Source organism: Balaenoptera borealis, assembly GCF_965194805.1.
Source record: "Balaenoptera borealis genome assembly, chromosome: 11".
NCBI lineage: Eukaryota > Metazoa > Chordata > Mammalia > Artiodactyla > Balaenopteridae > Balaenoptera > Balaenoptera borealis.
In genome coordinates this window covers 87,978,190-87,991,643 of record NC_138868.1, presented here as the reverse complement: position 1 = coordinate 87,991,643, position 13,454 = coordinate 87,978,190, and the positions used below count along the sequence as shown (strand labels likewise).

Sequence of the window (13,454 nt, the reverse complement as noted above, 5' to 3'; positions counted from 1 at the left end):
TTATATGGTTTATTTGAGATTTTTCCTGTTTCTTGAGGTGAGATTGAATTGCTATAAACTTCTCTCTTAGAACTGCTTTTGCTGCATCCCATAGGTTTTGGGTCGTCGTGTTTTCATTGTCATTTGTTTCTATGTATTTTTTGATCTCATCTTTGATTTCTTGAGTGATCTCTTGGTTATTTAGTAGCGCACTGTTTAGCCTCCATGTATTTGTGTTTTTTACAGTTTTTTTCCTGTAATTGATTTCCAGTCTCATAGCATTGTGGTCAGAAAAGATACTTGATATGATTTCAGTTTTTTTGAATTTTCTGAGGCTTGATTTGTGACCCAAGATGTGATCTATCCTGGAGAATGTTCCATGTGCACTTCAGAAGAAAGTGTATTCTGCCACTTTTGGGTGGAATGTTATATAAATATCAGTTAAATCTATCTGGTCTATTGTGTCATTTAAAGCTTGTGTTTCCTTATTTATTTTCTGTTTGGATGATCTGTCCATTGGGTAAGTGGGGTGTTAAAGTCCCTTCTATTATTGTGTTACTGTTGATTTCTCCTTTCATGGTCGTAGCATTGGCCTTATGTATTGAGGTGCGCCTATGTTGGGTGCATAAACATTTTTAATTGTTATATCTTCTTCTTAGATTGATCCTTTGATCATTATGTTGTATCCCTCCTTATCTCTTGTAACAGTCTTTATTTTAAAGTCTATTTTATCTGATATGAGTATTGCTACTCCAGCTTTCTTTTGATTTCCATTTACATGGAATATTTTTTTCCATCCCTTCATTTTCAGTCTGTATGTGTCCCTGGGTCTGAAGTGGGTCTCTTGTAGACAGCATATATATGGGTCTTGTTTTTGTATCCGTTCAGCCAGTCTGTGTCTTTTGGTTGGGACATTTACATTCAAGGTTATTATTTATATGTATGTTCTTATTACCATTTTCTTAATTGTTTTGGGTTTGTTTTTGTGGGTCTTTTTCTCCTCTTGTGTTTCCTGCCTTGAGAAGTTTCTTTAGCATTTGTTGTAAAGCTGGTTTGGTGGTGCTGAATTCTCTTAGCTTTTGCTTGTCTGAAAAGCTTTTGACTTCTCCATCAAATATGAATGAGATCCTTGCTGAGTAGAGTAATCTTGGTTGTAGGTTTTCTCTTTTATCACTTTAAGTATATCCTGCCACCCCCTTCTGGCCTGCAGAGTTTCTGCTGAAAAATCAGCTGATAACCTTATGGGGATTCCTTTGTATGTTATTTTTTGTTTTTCCCTCACTGCTTTTAATATTTTTTCTTTGAATTTAATTTTTGTTAGTTTTATTATGTGTCTTGGTGTGTTTTTCCTAGGGTTTATCCTGTATGGGACTCTCTGTGATTCCTGAACTTGGGTGACTATTTCCTTCCCCATGTTAGGGACGTTTTTGACTATTATCTCTTCAAATATTTTCTCAGACCCTTTCTTTTTCTCTTCTTCTTCTGGGACCCCTATAATTCGAATGTTGGTGCATTTAGTGTTGTCCCAGAGGTCTCTGAGATTGTCTTCAATTCTTTTTATTCTTTTTCCTTTATTCTGCTCCTCAGCAGTTATTTCCACCATTTTGTCTTCCAGCTTACTTATTCGTTCTCCTGCCTCAGTTATTCTGTTATTGATTGCTTCTCGTGTGTTTTTCATTTCGGTTATTGTGTTGTTCATCTCTGTTTGTTCTTTAGTTCTTCTAGATCTTTGTTAAACATTTCTTGAATTTTCTCAATCCGTGTCTCCATTCTTCTTCCAAGATTCTGGATCATCTTTACTATCATTACTCTGAATTCTTTTTTTAGGTAGATTGCCTATTTCCTCTTCATTTATTTGGTCTTGTAGGTTTTTACCTTGCTCCTTCATCTGTGACATATTTTTTTGCCATCTCATTTTTTTTTTTTAATGAGTGGGATTGTGTTCCTGTCTTACTGGTTGTTTGGCCTGAAGCTTCCAGCACTGGAGTTTGTAGTCTATTGGGTGGAGCTGGGTCTTGGTGCTGAGATGAGGAACTCCGTGAGACCTCAGTCCGATGAATATTCCCTGGAGTCTGAGGTTCTCTGTTAATCCAGTGGTTTGGACTCGGAGCTCCCGCCGCAGGAGCTTCGGCCTGACAGCTGGCTCGTGAGCCAAGATCCTGCAAGCAGCATGGGGTGGCAGAAAAAAAAAAAAAAAAGAACAATAACATAAGAAACTAACAGATACGTTAGAAAGAATATAAAAATAAAAATATAGATCAATCAACAACTAGAAGGTACAACAGTACCACAATAGTAAAAAAAAGGAGGGAAAAAAAAGTGGGGGGGAAGGTCTTGGCTGTGGAGGGCAGGGCCTAAGCAAGGACCAGGTTTGGGTGGTGGGTGGGGCCTATGCTTAGGACCCACAGGGCTGGAAAAGGCTGTGGGGGTGGGGCTTAGGTATAATAGAACAGAAGGGGCCCAGGCGTGCCCCGCACCCCTGGTCTCAGAGGATGGGGGACCTCACCTGGGAGCCCAGCAGGCTTCCTGGGCTCAAGTGGGCATGGCAGACACCCTCCTCTCCTCTCCTGCTCCTCCAGTCTGGGAGGGCCCCTCCTGCCTGCCTCTCCTTTTCTCCCCTAGGCTTCTTTCCTATGCCCCCAAGGACCCACAAGACCTGGAGGGGGCTTTGGAGGGCAGGGCATTGGCCTGGGAGCTCAGCAGGCTCCCTGGGCCTGAGCAGGCAGGGCAAACGCCCTCTGCTCCTGGAGGACCCCTCCTGCCTTCCTCTCCTGGTCTCCCCGGCCTCCCTCCTATGCCCCCAAGGACCCACGTGGTGTGGAGGGGCCAAGCACAGACTCTTAAAAAAAGGACAGTGTATACATTTCAAGATATTTTAATACCACATTATGCAGATCTGAGATCATATTAGAAAAACATCATTTTTTTATAGTAACAGGGACACTCCAGGTGTTTGTTGTTCATGAGTTGCTTCAAGAGAACATTTTTTTTCCTACTTGCTCTCCTTAGGAAAGTGAGAATTCTATTTGTGTACCTACTGTCTGTCTGTCTGTCTATTTAGTGAATGAGTGAGTTAGTAGATGAGTGAAGGACCAAAGATAGGATATAGATGATTTCTTCTAAGTCTCCCTAGAACCTGCTATCAGAGACCTTAGTAAGCTCTATTTTATTATTGCTTTAACTTTTGGTTTTTTCACTACCCCGATACCTTGTGGGCAAAATTATTCTAAGCAGAGTATCTGGTAAATAGTATTCAGTAATTTTCACTGATTAAATAAATGAATGGCGTATTGGTAGAAACTGCTAAAATTTTACAGTGTCTTGTACATAGTGGGCATTTGGGAAATATGTTTAGAATTGAATAACATGAAAAATTTGAGGCTTGAGTTCTAGTCTGAGTGCCATTACTGCTCAGTTGTGTCACTTTCATCTCAGAGCCTTAGTTCTCCAAAATGAATGTTGGACAGATGTTTTCTGAAGTTGCTTCTGCCTGTTCTTAGATTTTGTATCTCGATGATTTTAAATACCAAATGAGTAAATATTAATTTAGAGAAGGGAAAGATTATTATGGGGTGGTAAGGTGTGGAAAAACTTAGTGTGGACAAGGTTAGTCCTGAATGGTGTTTAAAGTGATGGGACAGGGAGGGTGGTGGTTTAGAATTCAGGAGAAAAGGGGAGAAAATACTGAAAGGGTAAAATTTCATAAGTGAGGTTACCAGGGTGGGAGTGTACAAAGTATATTTGGGATGTAGTGAGTAGATTAATCTTAATAGAATGGTGATGCGGTGTGAGAGAGTCATGGGAAGTTAGTTTGGAAATACAGGATGGAGACAGCCTAGCGAGCCTTAAATATCTGTTTGATTTTTATTCTTTAAGGGTGTTGATGAAAATAATCAATAAACAGTCTATAATAGGAATAGGAAAGAGGTTTATTTGAGCCAAACTGAGGACTATAGTCCAGAAGACAGTCTCTCAGATAACTCTGAGGAACTGCTCAAAGCACAGTTTTATATCTTGTCAGAACAAAGAATGTCAAACAAGTCCGGGATACATTCCTTCAACGTTTAAAAAAAACCAGATCAGCATGTACATAGCGAGTCAGTATGGCCTTGGCACCTGAGAAGGGAGTCTTACTGAAGGAGTACCAGCATTGGCGTCCCAGGAAGGGAGGCATTTAATGTTTATTTATTTATCTTTTTAACTTATTTATTTATTTATTTTTGGCTGTGTTGGGTCTCCGTTTCTGCGCGAGGGCTTTCTCTAGTTGCAGCAAGTGGGGGCCACTCTTCATCGCGGTGCGCGGGCCTCTCACTGTCGCGACCTCTCGTTGCGGAGCACAGGCTCCAGACGCGCAGGCTCAGTAGTTGTGGCTCACGGGCTTAGTTGCTCCGCGGCATGTGGGATCTTCCTAGACCAGGGCTCGAACCCATGTCCCCTGCATTAGCAGGCAGACTCTCAACCACTGCGCCACCAGGGAAGCCCAATGTTTATTTTTAATATGGCTGTTCTTTACTTCTGGTCACCGTGCCCTTTTCCTTGAATAATTAAAGCAGATGTACAGTGCAGGTTTGATAAGCCACGAACAGTCTATTTTAGTTAGCAATAACATTTAACTCATGTATAAGCCAGAATGACTCCCCCATACCTCAATATGTGAAATTTTTTTTTTTTACCCAGGGGTAAGGAGCTGTTGAAGTTTTATTTGCTTGCTTTTTAAGGAAGATAGCCAGCTGCACAGAGGGAAGCAAAGAAACAAGTTGTGAAGTCATTACAGGAATCTAGACATGAGATGACAGTGTCGTGAGTGTGGTGGTGGCAGTGAAAATAGAGTGATGGGAAGGGAAATGGAGCTGATGTCGTGCGGCCCTTACTGTGGTGTCAGGCATTTTGCTAATACTTTTTATGTTACATCACTGTATCCTTATAACCACTCTGCGGGGTGAGCATACTAGTTACCTACTGCTGCATAACACATTATTCCAAACATAGGGGCTTAAAACAGCATCTATTAAACATTTATTACATGAATGTTTACATTTATTACATATATTAAACATTTATTATCTCACATTTTTAATGTTCCAGAAATCTGGATGTGGCTTAGCTAGGACCTCTGGCTTTGAGTCACTCACAAGGCTGCAGGCATCTCAAGGCTTGACTGGGAAAGATCAGCCTCCTTACTCACTCTTGTGGTTGTTAGCAGGATTCAGTTCCTCACTGGTTGTTGGACTTAGGCCTCCATTCCTGCCTTCCTTTCTTGCCATGTAGGCCTTTTCATAGAGCAGCTTGCTTCATCAGAGTGAGCAAGGGAGAGCGCCAGCGAGAGTGAGAGGAGGGGGCCGAGGAGGGAGGGAGAAAAGTGGGTGTGTGTGTGAGTGAGGGCATGAGTGTTAGCAGGATGGAAGCCACAGTCTTGTAACCTAATCACGTTTCTGCTTTTTGTTCCTTGGAAGCAAGTCACCAGATCCGTCCCACACTCAAGGGGAGGGGATTAAACATATTCTAGAGTGTAAAGTGATATGGAGAATAGCAGGAGATAAGGCTGGAGAGGTAGGCAGGGAGTGTGTAGCATGCCCTTTTTGACCCCAGGGGAGTAAAGCACATTTCATTTTGCAAGAGTGAAAAAGATCTATGATAAGTGTCCGTTTTGTTTTTTAAACTGCAAACTTTTACATTCCTCCTGGAAATGGAATTACCTTAAAGATGGGAAACAGACTGTGCTCATTTTGCTTTTGTTATGTCTGGGATATTTCTAGCCTCCCTTGCACATAGAAAAATCATTGTTAGTTTCATGCAATTTAACTTTATAACAAGATTCTGTTGCAAGACAGACATTTTGGAAAATGCCCCAGATAAACACTATCTCTGCATAGCTACTGAGAGGACTGCTATCACCATAAAAGAGAAGTAGGGGAAAGTGATTCTTGCACTGGAAGACTTTCAAAGCAGCAGTTATGCTTTCACCAGTTAGTTTGCTTCCTTCAAAATCCACCCACCCACTCCTACCAGTATTCTGTCACCATCTAGACAGAAGTATTAATCATTAAAAAAGAGAATTAGAATTCCTTTCCCTTTCCTTTCCTGGTTGTTGGCTAAAGAAGTGACATCTCAGGCATGTATTCTTAAAGATGCCCAAGAAACAAGTCATCAGTACTTAAGCCCAAGTTCACCCTCATACAACCAGTTTACTAGTCAATGAAAATTCCCAATTTAGTATGATAAGAAGTATGAACTAAGTTTAAAAACTCTTTTTTACTTTTCACAAATATCTTAATAAATGTGAGTGCTATGGCTGGGGACAACCTGAAGAAATAGAACTAATGTTGGCCTTTACCTTTTAAAGTTTTTATTTGCACAGATAGAACCGCATATGGGTGGTTGGGTGTCTTGTGGACATCTCAAACTTAACATTTCCAAAACTGAATTTCTGATTTCTCCTTCAGAATCTTCTTTTACTAGTTCCCTAAAAATACTCATGGGAATGAGTATGGACCACCATCCATTCATTTTCTTCAAGCCAGAAATCTGGGAGTTGTCCTTGATTCCCACTCCCCCTTTTCACCTCTTACCTCCAATCTATCAGAAAGTTCTACCTCTAAATAAACAATGATTTTTGCCTCTCTCTCTCCATTTCCAATGCCACCACCCCAGTCCAGATTGCCACCATTTTTTTGCCTGGATTACTGACATGGCCTCTTAACTGGTCTCCTGCTCCACTTTGGTTCTCTTCTACACTGTCATCCCCCTCCCCCATGTTACCCCTTGAAAGCTTCCTCTTGTTTTTAAAATACAATCCAAACTTCTGACATTGGCCTGCCAAGCCCCTTATGATCCAGCCACTGCCTACTTCGCCAGCCTTAAGCTGATCACTGTGTTTTGGTCACGTTGGCCTTTGCTCATCCTAATGAACACTCACTTCATTCGTGCCTCAGGATCTTTTTTTTTTGCAAGCGAGAGAAAAATTTATTAATTGCAGCAAGTAGGGAGAACACCGGGGATCTTTCCCAAAGCAGTGTCTCTCAGGATCTTTGTGTTTACTTCCCTTCTGCCTAGAATGCTGCCCCAACCCTTGCCCCTGGCCCATTCCTCATTCCTTTCATAAAACCTAATCATTCTTCAGATCCCACCCTAAATATCACCCTCTTGAAGGCTTCCTTGATCACCCTGTATAGGTAGAAATCCTCTTATTTTCTATTACAATACCTATACAGTGCCCTTTCTTGCAGTTTTAAAATTATATATATGTTTCCTTTTGTCTTATTTATTTACTTGTTAGTTTATTGTCTGTACTCACCTCGAGGATGTCAACTTCATGAAGGCCAGAGCCCTGTCTTATTCATTGTTTCCCCAGGACCTAGCCCAGTGCCTCCTACAGAGCAGGCGCTGAATAATTATTGCATGTATGAAAGTGCCCGAAAGTAAAGCACTGGTTGAAACTGGTTTGGTAAAAATTTTGAGATTTAACACCAAAACGTCTTTTTTTAATTGAAGTGTAGTTGATTTACAATGTTTAACACCAAACTTTTAAGCATACTTCAGATAGGTGTTATTTTTTACATGCTTCAGCTTAGAGAACAACCACTGCAACATGAAATAAAATCCTCCGTCTTCCTCCAAACTTGTTTGTCTGGCTAACTTTATCTTCCTGGGGATTTTCCATTTCCATTTGTGGGTAAAATTTGTTTTAGTCCTCAACTACTAATTTAAGCACAGATAAGCTAGAATTCTGAATCACGGGTCTTTTAGTAAATTGCTGTCCTCATGACCACACCATCATTTGTTAGCAGCGCTCACTCAGGGGCTCACTAAGGTACTCCCTTTATGGCAGGACGGACAGTGAAGATTGGTGGGTAGTTACTCTCCCAGCTCCTGGAGAGTGGATTTACCCCAGGCAGAGAGGCCTCAGCTAGTCTTGCAAAGAATGCCTTTTATCATTCCATCTGTTTAGCCCCTAGGAGCAGAGTTCCTTGCAGAGTGTAGATCTAACAGATCGGTGGCAACACTGAGGCAATATGTGTTTTTCAGCAAACTAGGGCTCAATTTGTTGCCATAATAACTCAGTAATTCCCAAAGTACTAGGGGGAACGTCATGGTTCCTTTCTTGAAGGAGAAAACTGTGTTTAGAAAAGAAAAAAATGCAGCCTAACCAGGTGTGGGGTGTGACGTCTTCCGCCTTCATTTGAAGTTGTGTTGATGTCTGTGTAGTTAACTAACAGGTTTTTTGGCGTTTATTGGCTCATTGTGAATTAACGTTATGTCAGTCACAGTGTGTCCAGTGTCTCAGTCATCAGGCCCTTTAAGGTAGGAGTCAGCTCCAGTTTACTAAAAGGAATCTGGGGTTTAAGTAGATTAAGAGCTGGGATTTGAACCTAGGTTTGTGTGGCTTAAAAAAAAGAAAAAGAAAAAAAATAAACCCCAACTCAACAATTAAAATTACTATTTCAAAAAATATCCCAAGCTCTTTAAATATGCTTTGTCTACACATTTTATTTTCGCCAAAGGCTTTTTGAGTTTGTTGGACTCAAGCATCTGAGTCTGAAGTTATTTTTACATATAGGTTATATATGTATGCATCGATAAATATGCAGATATTTTTGCATATGTTAAATTATTTCCCGGTTATATTAGGTGTATACATTTAACTTTATCTATCTATGGATATAACTTACATAAAAGCAGGGTGGGGTGGTACATATGTCCTGGTTTCACTGTTGTGCCACATTCAAAGAAATACAGTCCAGCAAACAGAAGTAAAATAATTCTGATTTTCACTTGTATCTCTTGAAGGACATTGCCAGAACTGGTTTGTAACCAAGAGTGGTGCCTGGGAAACCCCTCGCCTCTCCTTTCAGTCCACAGAGGCTCCAAAGCTTCTTTCTATCTCAGCCCACACAATACTCAACCCAAACTTTGCCTTTGCTTTCTCTTCTCCCACCCCCTCCCTTTTCCCAGCTCTCTATTATGTAGAATAATTTAACCCCTTTACTCATTATTTAGATTCTCTACTACAAGAGAGCCTAGGAGCTGACCCAGAAAGCCAGAAGACATTCTACTTAGAATCCTGAGGGGTGGAGGTGAAGGTGGGGCTGGAGGGAGAAAGACGGTGAAAAGTCAGACATTAGCCATTTCTTACAACAGTTACAAATGAGAAATTTTAGTCCTTGTTAGGGCACCATTTTATTTGTATATATTTATATTGTTATTTATATTATATATATTTATATAGAAATGCTTGGCTTACTTGTACATCAGTGTATTGTTCGTGGTGCCTTTTTAAGGCATTAAATAATTATGTAGTGCTTACTTTGTGCCAGGTGCTGTTCTGGGTGCTTTATATATATTAACTGATTTAATTTACACACAGCCAATAGGTAGCTACTATTTTTCTCCCTATTTTACAAATGAAGAAACCAAGGTACACAGAAGTTAAGCAACTTATACGAGGTCCCACAGCTAATAAGGGGTAAAATAAAATGAAATTGAACCCTGCAGTCTGGCTTCAGAATTTATCCTTTAAGACAATTGCCAAAACTACCTCTCTTATGAAATAAAGTTTACTGCAAGTTTTCAACACTTACTTTAAAAAATAACGTGGAGGTTGATAGACAATAAGATACTGTCTAAATTTTCTCCCTGTTCTGAGTCTCTTTCTTGCTCTGAATGGTTGGTATTGTAGTTGGACTGTTGACCAGGTCTGGAACCTTTCTGGTGTGTGAAAAATCTTTGAGGTAATGGGATTTGGAGGACATTAATTTTCTTTCCTACTTTCTCAGAATGAATTATCACTTCCCTTAAATGGGTAGGCAGTTGCTGTTTCTGACACAGAATAGGAATGCATTGAATTTACAAAACACGAAGATGCAAACAAGAAAACACACAAGTGGAAGAACAAGATTGGGCAAGAGAGTATGGGAGCGATAAATTGTCTGTCTCTTGTCTGTGCATGAGGTGCATGCAGCCTGTGGGCTTCCTTGCCATTGCTTGTGTGCCTTTTTTTTTCGTTTTGGTCTATCACTTCCCATTAGTCAAGATCAGGATTAGCTGTCCCTGAGACTGTGAAGGTACATACTTCTTTAGCCCTTTACTCTTCTTCTGCTACTCACTGTGCTTGCCACTTACTGGATTCAGTTAAGGAGTGACCAAGGATGGCAAATATTTGGAGCCTGTTCTGCTTCAATTCCTGCCTCCTGAGCCCAACGAAGATATCACTAGTTGAATATGAAGTATTTTTGAGCCTGGATTTTGCTTCGGAATCCTTCTCAACAGTGCCCTTAGGGTGTCCTGGTTAAAGGTGCAGGCTCTAAAGTGGTATAGACCACTCTTCAAAACCCACTAGCTTCACTGTGTATTCACTGAATGACTTTGGGCAAATTATTTCTCTCTCTCTGCCTGAATGTCGTCCTCTGTGAAATGGCTATATTTCATAGGGTTGTTGTGAGGATTAAGTGAGATGATGCATATAAAGTGCTGAGTATCGCGCCTGGCAGATACCTATAGTGGCTACCAAGGGACATCACAGAAAACGGCGGAGTCAGGAGCGCCAAGAATTGGTCCCTCCACTGAAGCAGCCATTAAGCTGGCAAAATCTGTCAGGGTCAACTTGTTCTGAACTCTAGACTCTAATACAAAAAAACTTATAGTTGTTAGGGGAATGCTTAATGAGGAAAGAGGCTGCTAAATTTTGACATACATGAAAATCTGTTAGGTCACTGGCTGACCACTGAGAGAACGGAAGAGAGACTTCAGTGACCACATTCAACAAGGAACGCAGTCATTGCAAAACTAGTTTAGAAAAGTTACTAGACAAATGGATGATTGCAGCCCTCAACAAGCAACAACAGCGTACCCTGATGAGAAGGGAGAATATGATTTCCAGAGTCACCACATTATAATACTGAAAATGTTTTCAACAAAAATTAGACATACAAAATAGGAAAGTATGGCCTATTCACAGGGAGAAAGAAAAAATTTACAGAAACTGTCCCTAAGGAAGGCCAGCTGGAAGTTGGCATCCAGTCACTGAATGTTGGCATCCTGGAATTTAGCATAACTATTAAAAGAAAATGTGGTTGCTTATTACGGGAAATACCATACTTTCTTTTGGTTTTATGTTGTATTACGAGTATTATAAATATTTTGCCCATTTCTCTTAGTGGAAGTTACCATTAGGGGAAAAATGACCAGTTTGCACCTGAGAAAAATTAAAATTGAGAAAATTTTACTTTTATATCTGGCCTTAAAAATATACACACTCTCACCATTCCATTGATTTTTAAAAAAAGTTTTTATTGGAGTATAGTTGATTTACAATGTTATGTTAGTTTCAGGTGTACGGCAAAGTGAATCAGTTTTACATATACATATATCCACTCTTTTTTAGATCCTTTTCCCATATAGGCCATTACAGAGTATTGAGTAGAGTTTCCTGTGCTATACAGTAGGTCCTTATTAGTTACCTATTTTATATCCATTGATTTTTTAATGCTCACATAAATGAATAAAATTAGACGACATTTTCTGTATTTTAAGTTAATCACTCATTAAAGACATATTTGAATTTAACACATTCATTATTCTTGCTTGAAGCATAGCGTATTTGGTATGACAGAAAATAATGCCTTTATACCATAATCTTTCCCTATCCTTGGCTACTCAGACATGGTACATTCTTTTCTTTCCCTTCAAATACTACTGGTGTTGCATCTAAACAAAAGTTTAGATTGACTGCGGAATTGGCTGTCGACATGTTAAATTAAGAGCCAGAATTCCAAGTTACACCCAGACCAGGTTACAAAAAGCCTAATTTGTGTCCTGAGAGATCCAGTTGAACAGCAGTGAGCAGACTGGCTACCCTTCACTAAGTGACCCTCTGGTCTCCGTTTGGGTCTGAAGCAGTGGCAGTAGAGTTGTACCTCTGAGAACGCAGAGTCTTCATTCACACAGGTCAGAGCCCTGGCTTGGGACTGAACATAGAAGGATGCAGTGGAGGCAGAAGCAATTGTTCCCCCAGCTTCCTTCTAGAAGAGGAGTTTGCTGGTGAGAAAGATGAGCAGGATCTGAATGACATCTCTCATGGGGCTGAGGAAGGCTCTGTTGGCCGAGCTTTTGGCTGTGGTTTGGGTTGTGGTTAGCTTGTGGGTTGTGGTTAGTTTGTGGGTTGTGGTTAGTTTGTGGGTTGGGGTTGTGGTTAGTTTGTGGGTCGGGGTTGTGGTTAGTTTGTGGGTTGTGGTTAGTTTGTGGGTCGGGGTTGTGGTTAGTTTGTGGGTTGTGGTTAGTTTGTGGGTCAGGGTTGTGGTTAGTTTGTGGGTTGTGGTTAGTTTGTGGGTCGGGGTTGTGTTTAGTTTGTGGGTCGGGGTTGTGTTTAGTTTGTGGGTTGGGCTTGTGGTTAGTTTGTGGGTCGGGGTTGTGTTTAGTTTGTGGGTTGGGCTTGTGGTTAGTTTGTGGGTTGGGCTTGTGTTTAGTTTGTGGGTCGGGGTTGTGTTTAGTTTGTGGGTTGGGCTTGTGTTTAGTTTGTGGGTTGGGCTTGTGTTTAGTTTGTGGGTCGGGGTTGTGTTTAGTTTGTGGGTTGGGCTTGTGGTTAGTTTGTGGGTTGGGCTTGTGGTTAGTTTGTGGGTCGGGGTTGTGGTTAGTTTGTGGGTTGTGGTTAGTTTGTGGGTCGGGGTTGTGTTTAGTTTGTGGGTCGGGGTTGTGGTTAGTTTGTGGGTTGTGGTTAGTTTGTGGGTCGGGGTTGTGGTTAGTTTGTGGGTTGTGGTTAGTTTGTGGGTTGGGGTTGTGGTTAGTTTGTGGGTTGGGCTTGTGGTTAGTTTGTGGGTCGGGGTTGTGTTTAGTTTGTGGGTCGGGGTTGTGTTTAGTTTGTGGGTTGGGCTTGTGGTTAGTTTGTGGGTCGGGGTTGTGGTTAGCTTGTGGGTTGGGATTGGGGTTGTGGTTGTGGTTGGCTTGATTGTGGAGATCTTGGTGGTCAAGTTTGAGGTTGTCCCTGGGAAAAAAAATGGCATCAGGACCTCTTTTGGGTGGCGAGTGGGCACTAGAGAAACTAGGCTAATGTGACGGAATGCTGGAGCCAGAGTTCATGGGCAGAATTCAGTGAACACTTCGCAAGGGCCAAGTGTGTGTAGAGGAGGGGAAACTAGGGGTACAGAATGTTAAGGAACAAAAAATAAGAAACACTCTGACCTTAAGATCTATGGAAGAAGGAATTTATACTGAACTTACATAACTATTGAATTTGCTGTTGGGAAGGCAGTCTGCCTTCAAATGTCCTCATGTCCTTAATATTATATTCGATCAATCAGTGCGAATATGATCCAGAGTGGTACAATTTTATTTTATTTTTTTTGCTAATTTCAAAGTTTCCACGTAAAGGTTATAAGTACTAGACACCATCCAGACTTGAGGATGGCTGACTCTGCTTTAAAGGAAGTGGAAGGAGGCCCTGTCCAAATGCTTGAATCCCTTTTTGTGGTGTCTGAGGCATT

At 41.0% G+C, this 13,454-nt stretch overlaps 1 protein-coding gene across 2 annotated transcripts in view; it reads right to left on the bottom strand.

Annotated features, from left to right (window-relative positions):
• Positions 1–671: 671 nt before the first annotated feature.
• Positions 672–13,454, bottom strand: part of PLET1 (placenta expressed transcript 1) — a 28,367-nt gene continuing 15,584 nt past the window's right edge. The window contains exons 4-5 of one of the 2 annotated variants that reach the window (XR_014231832.1): positions 7,274–12,012; positions 672–4,514 (exon numbers count right to left, since the gene is read on the bottom strand). Coding sequence is in view for 1 of the 2 variants with exons in the window: in XM_082343582.1 (XP_082199708.1) it covers positions 11,924–12,012 (89 nt within the window). In the remaining variant the exon portion in view is untranslated. Of the gene's footprint in view, positions 12,013–13,454 lie in introns of both variants that reach the window. The other variant, XM_082343582.1, reaches the window with a different exon arrangement.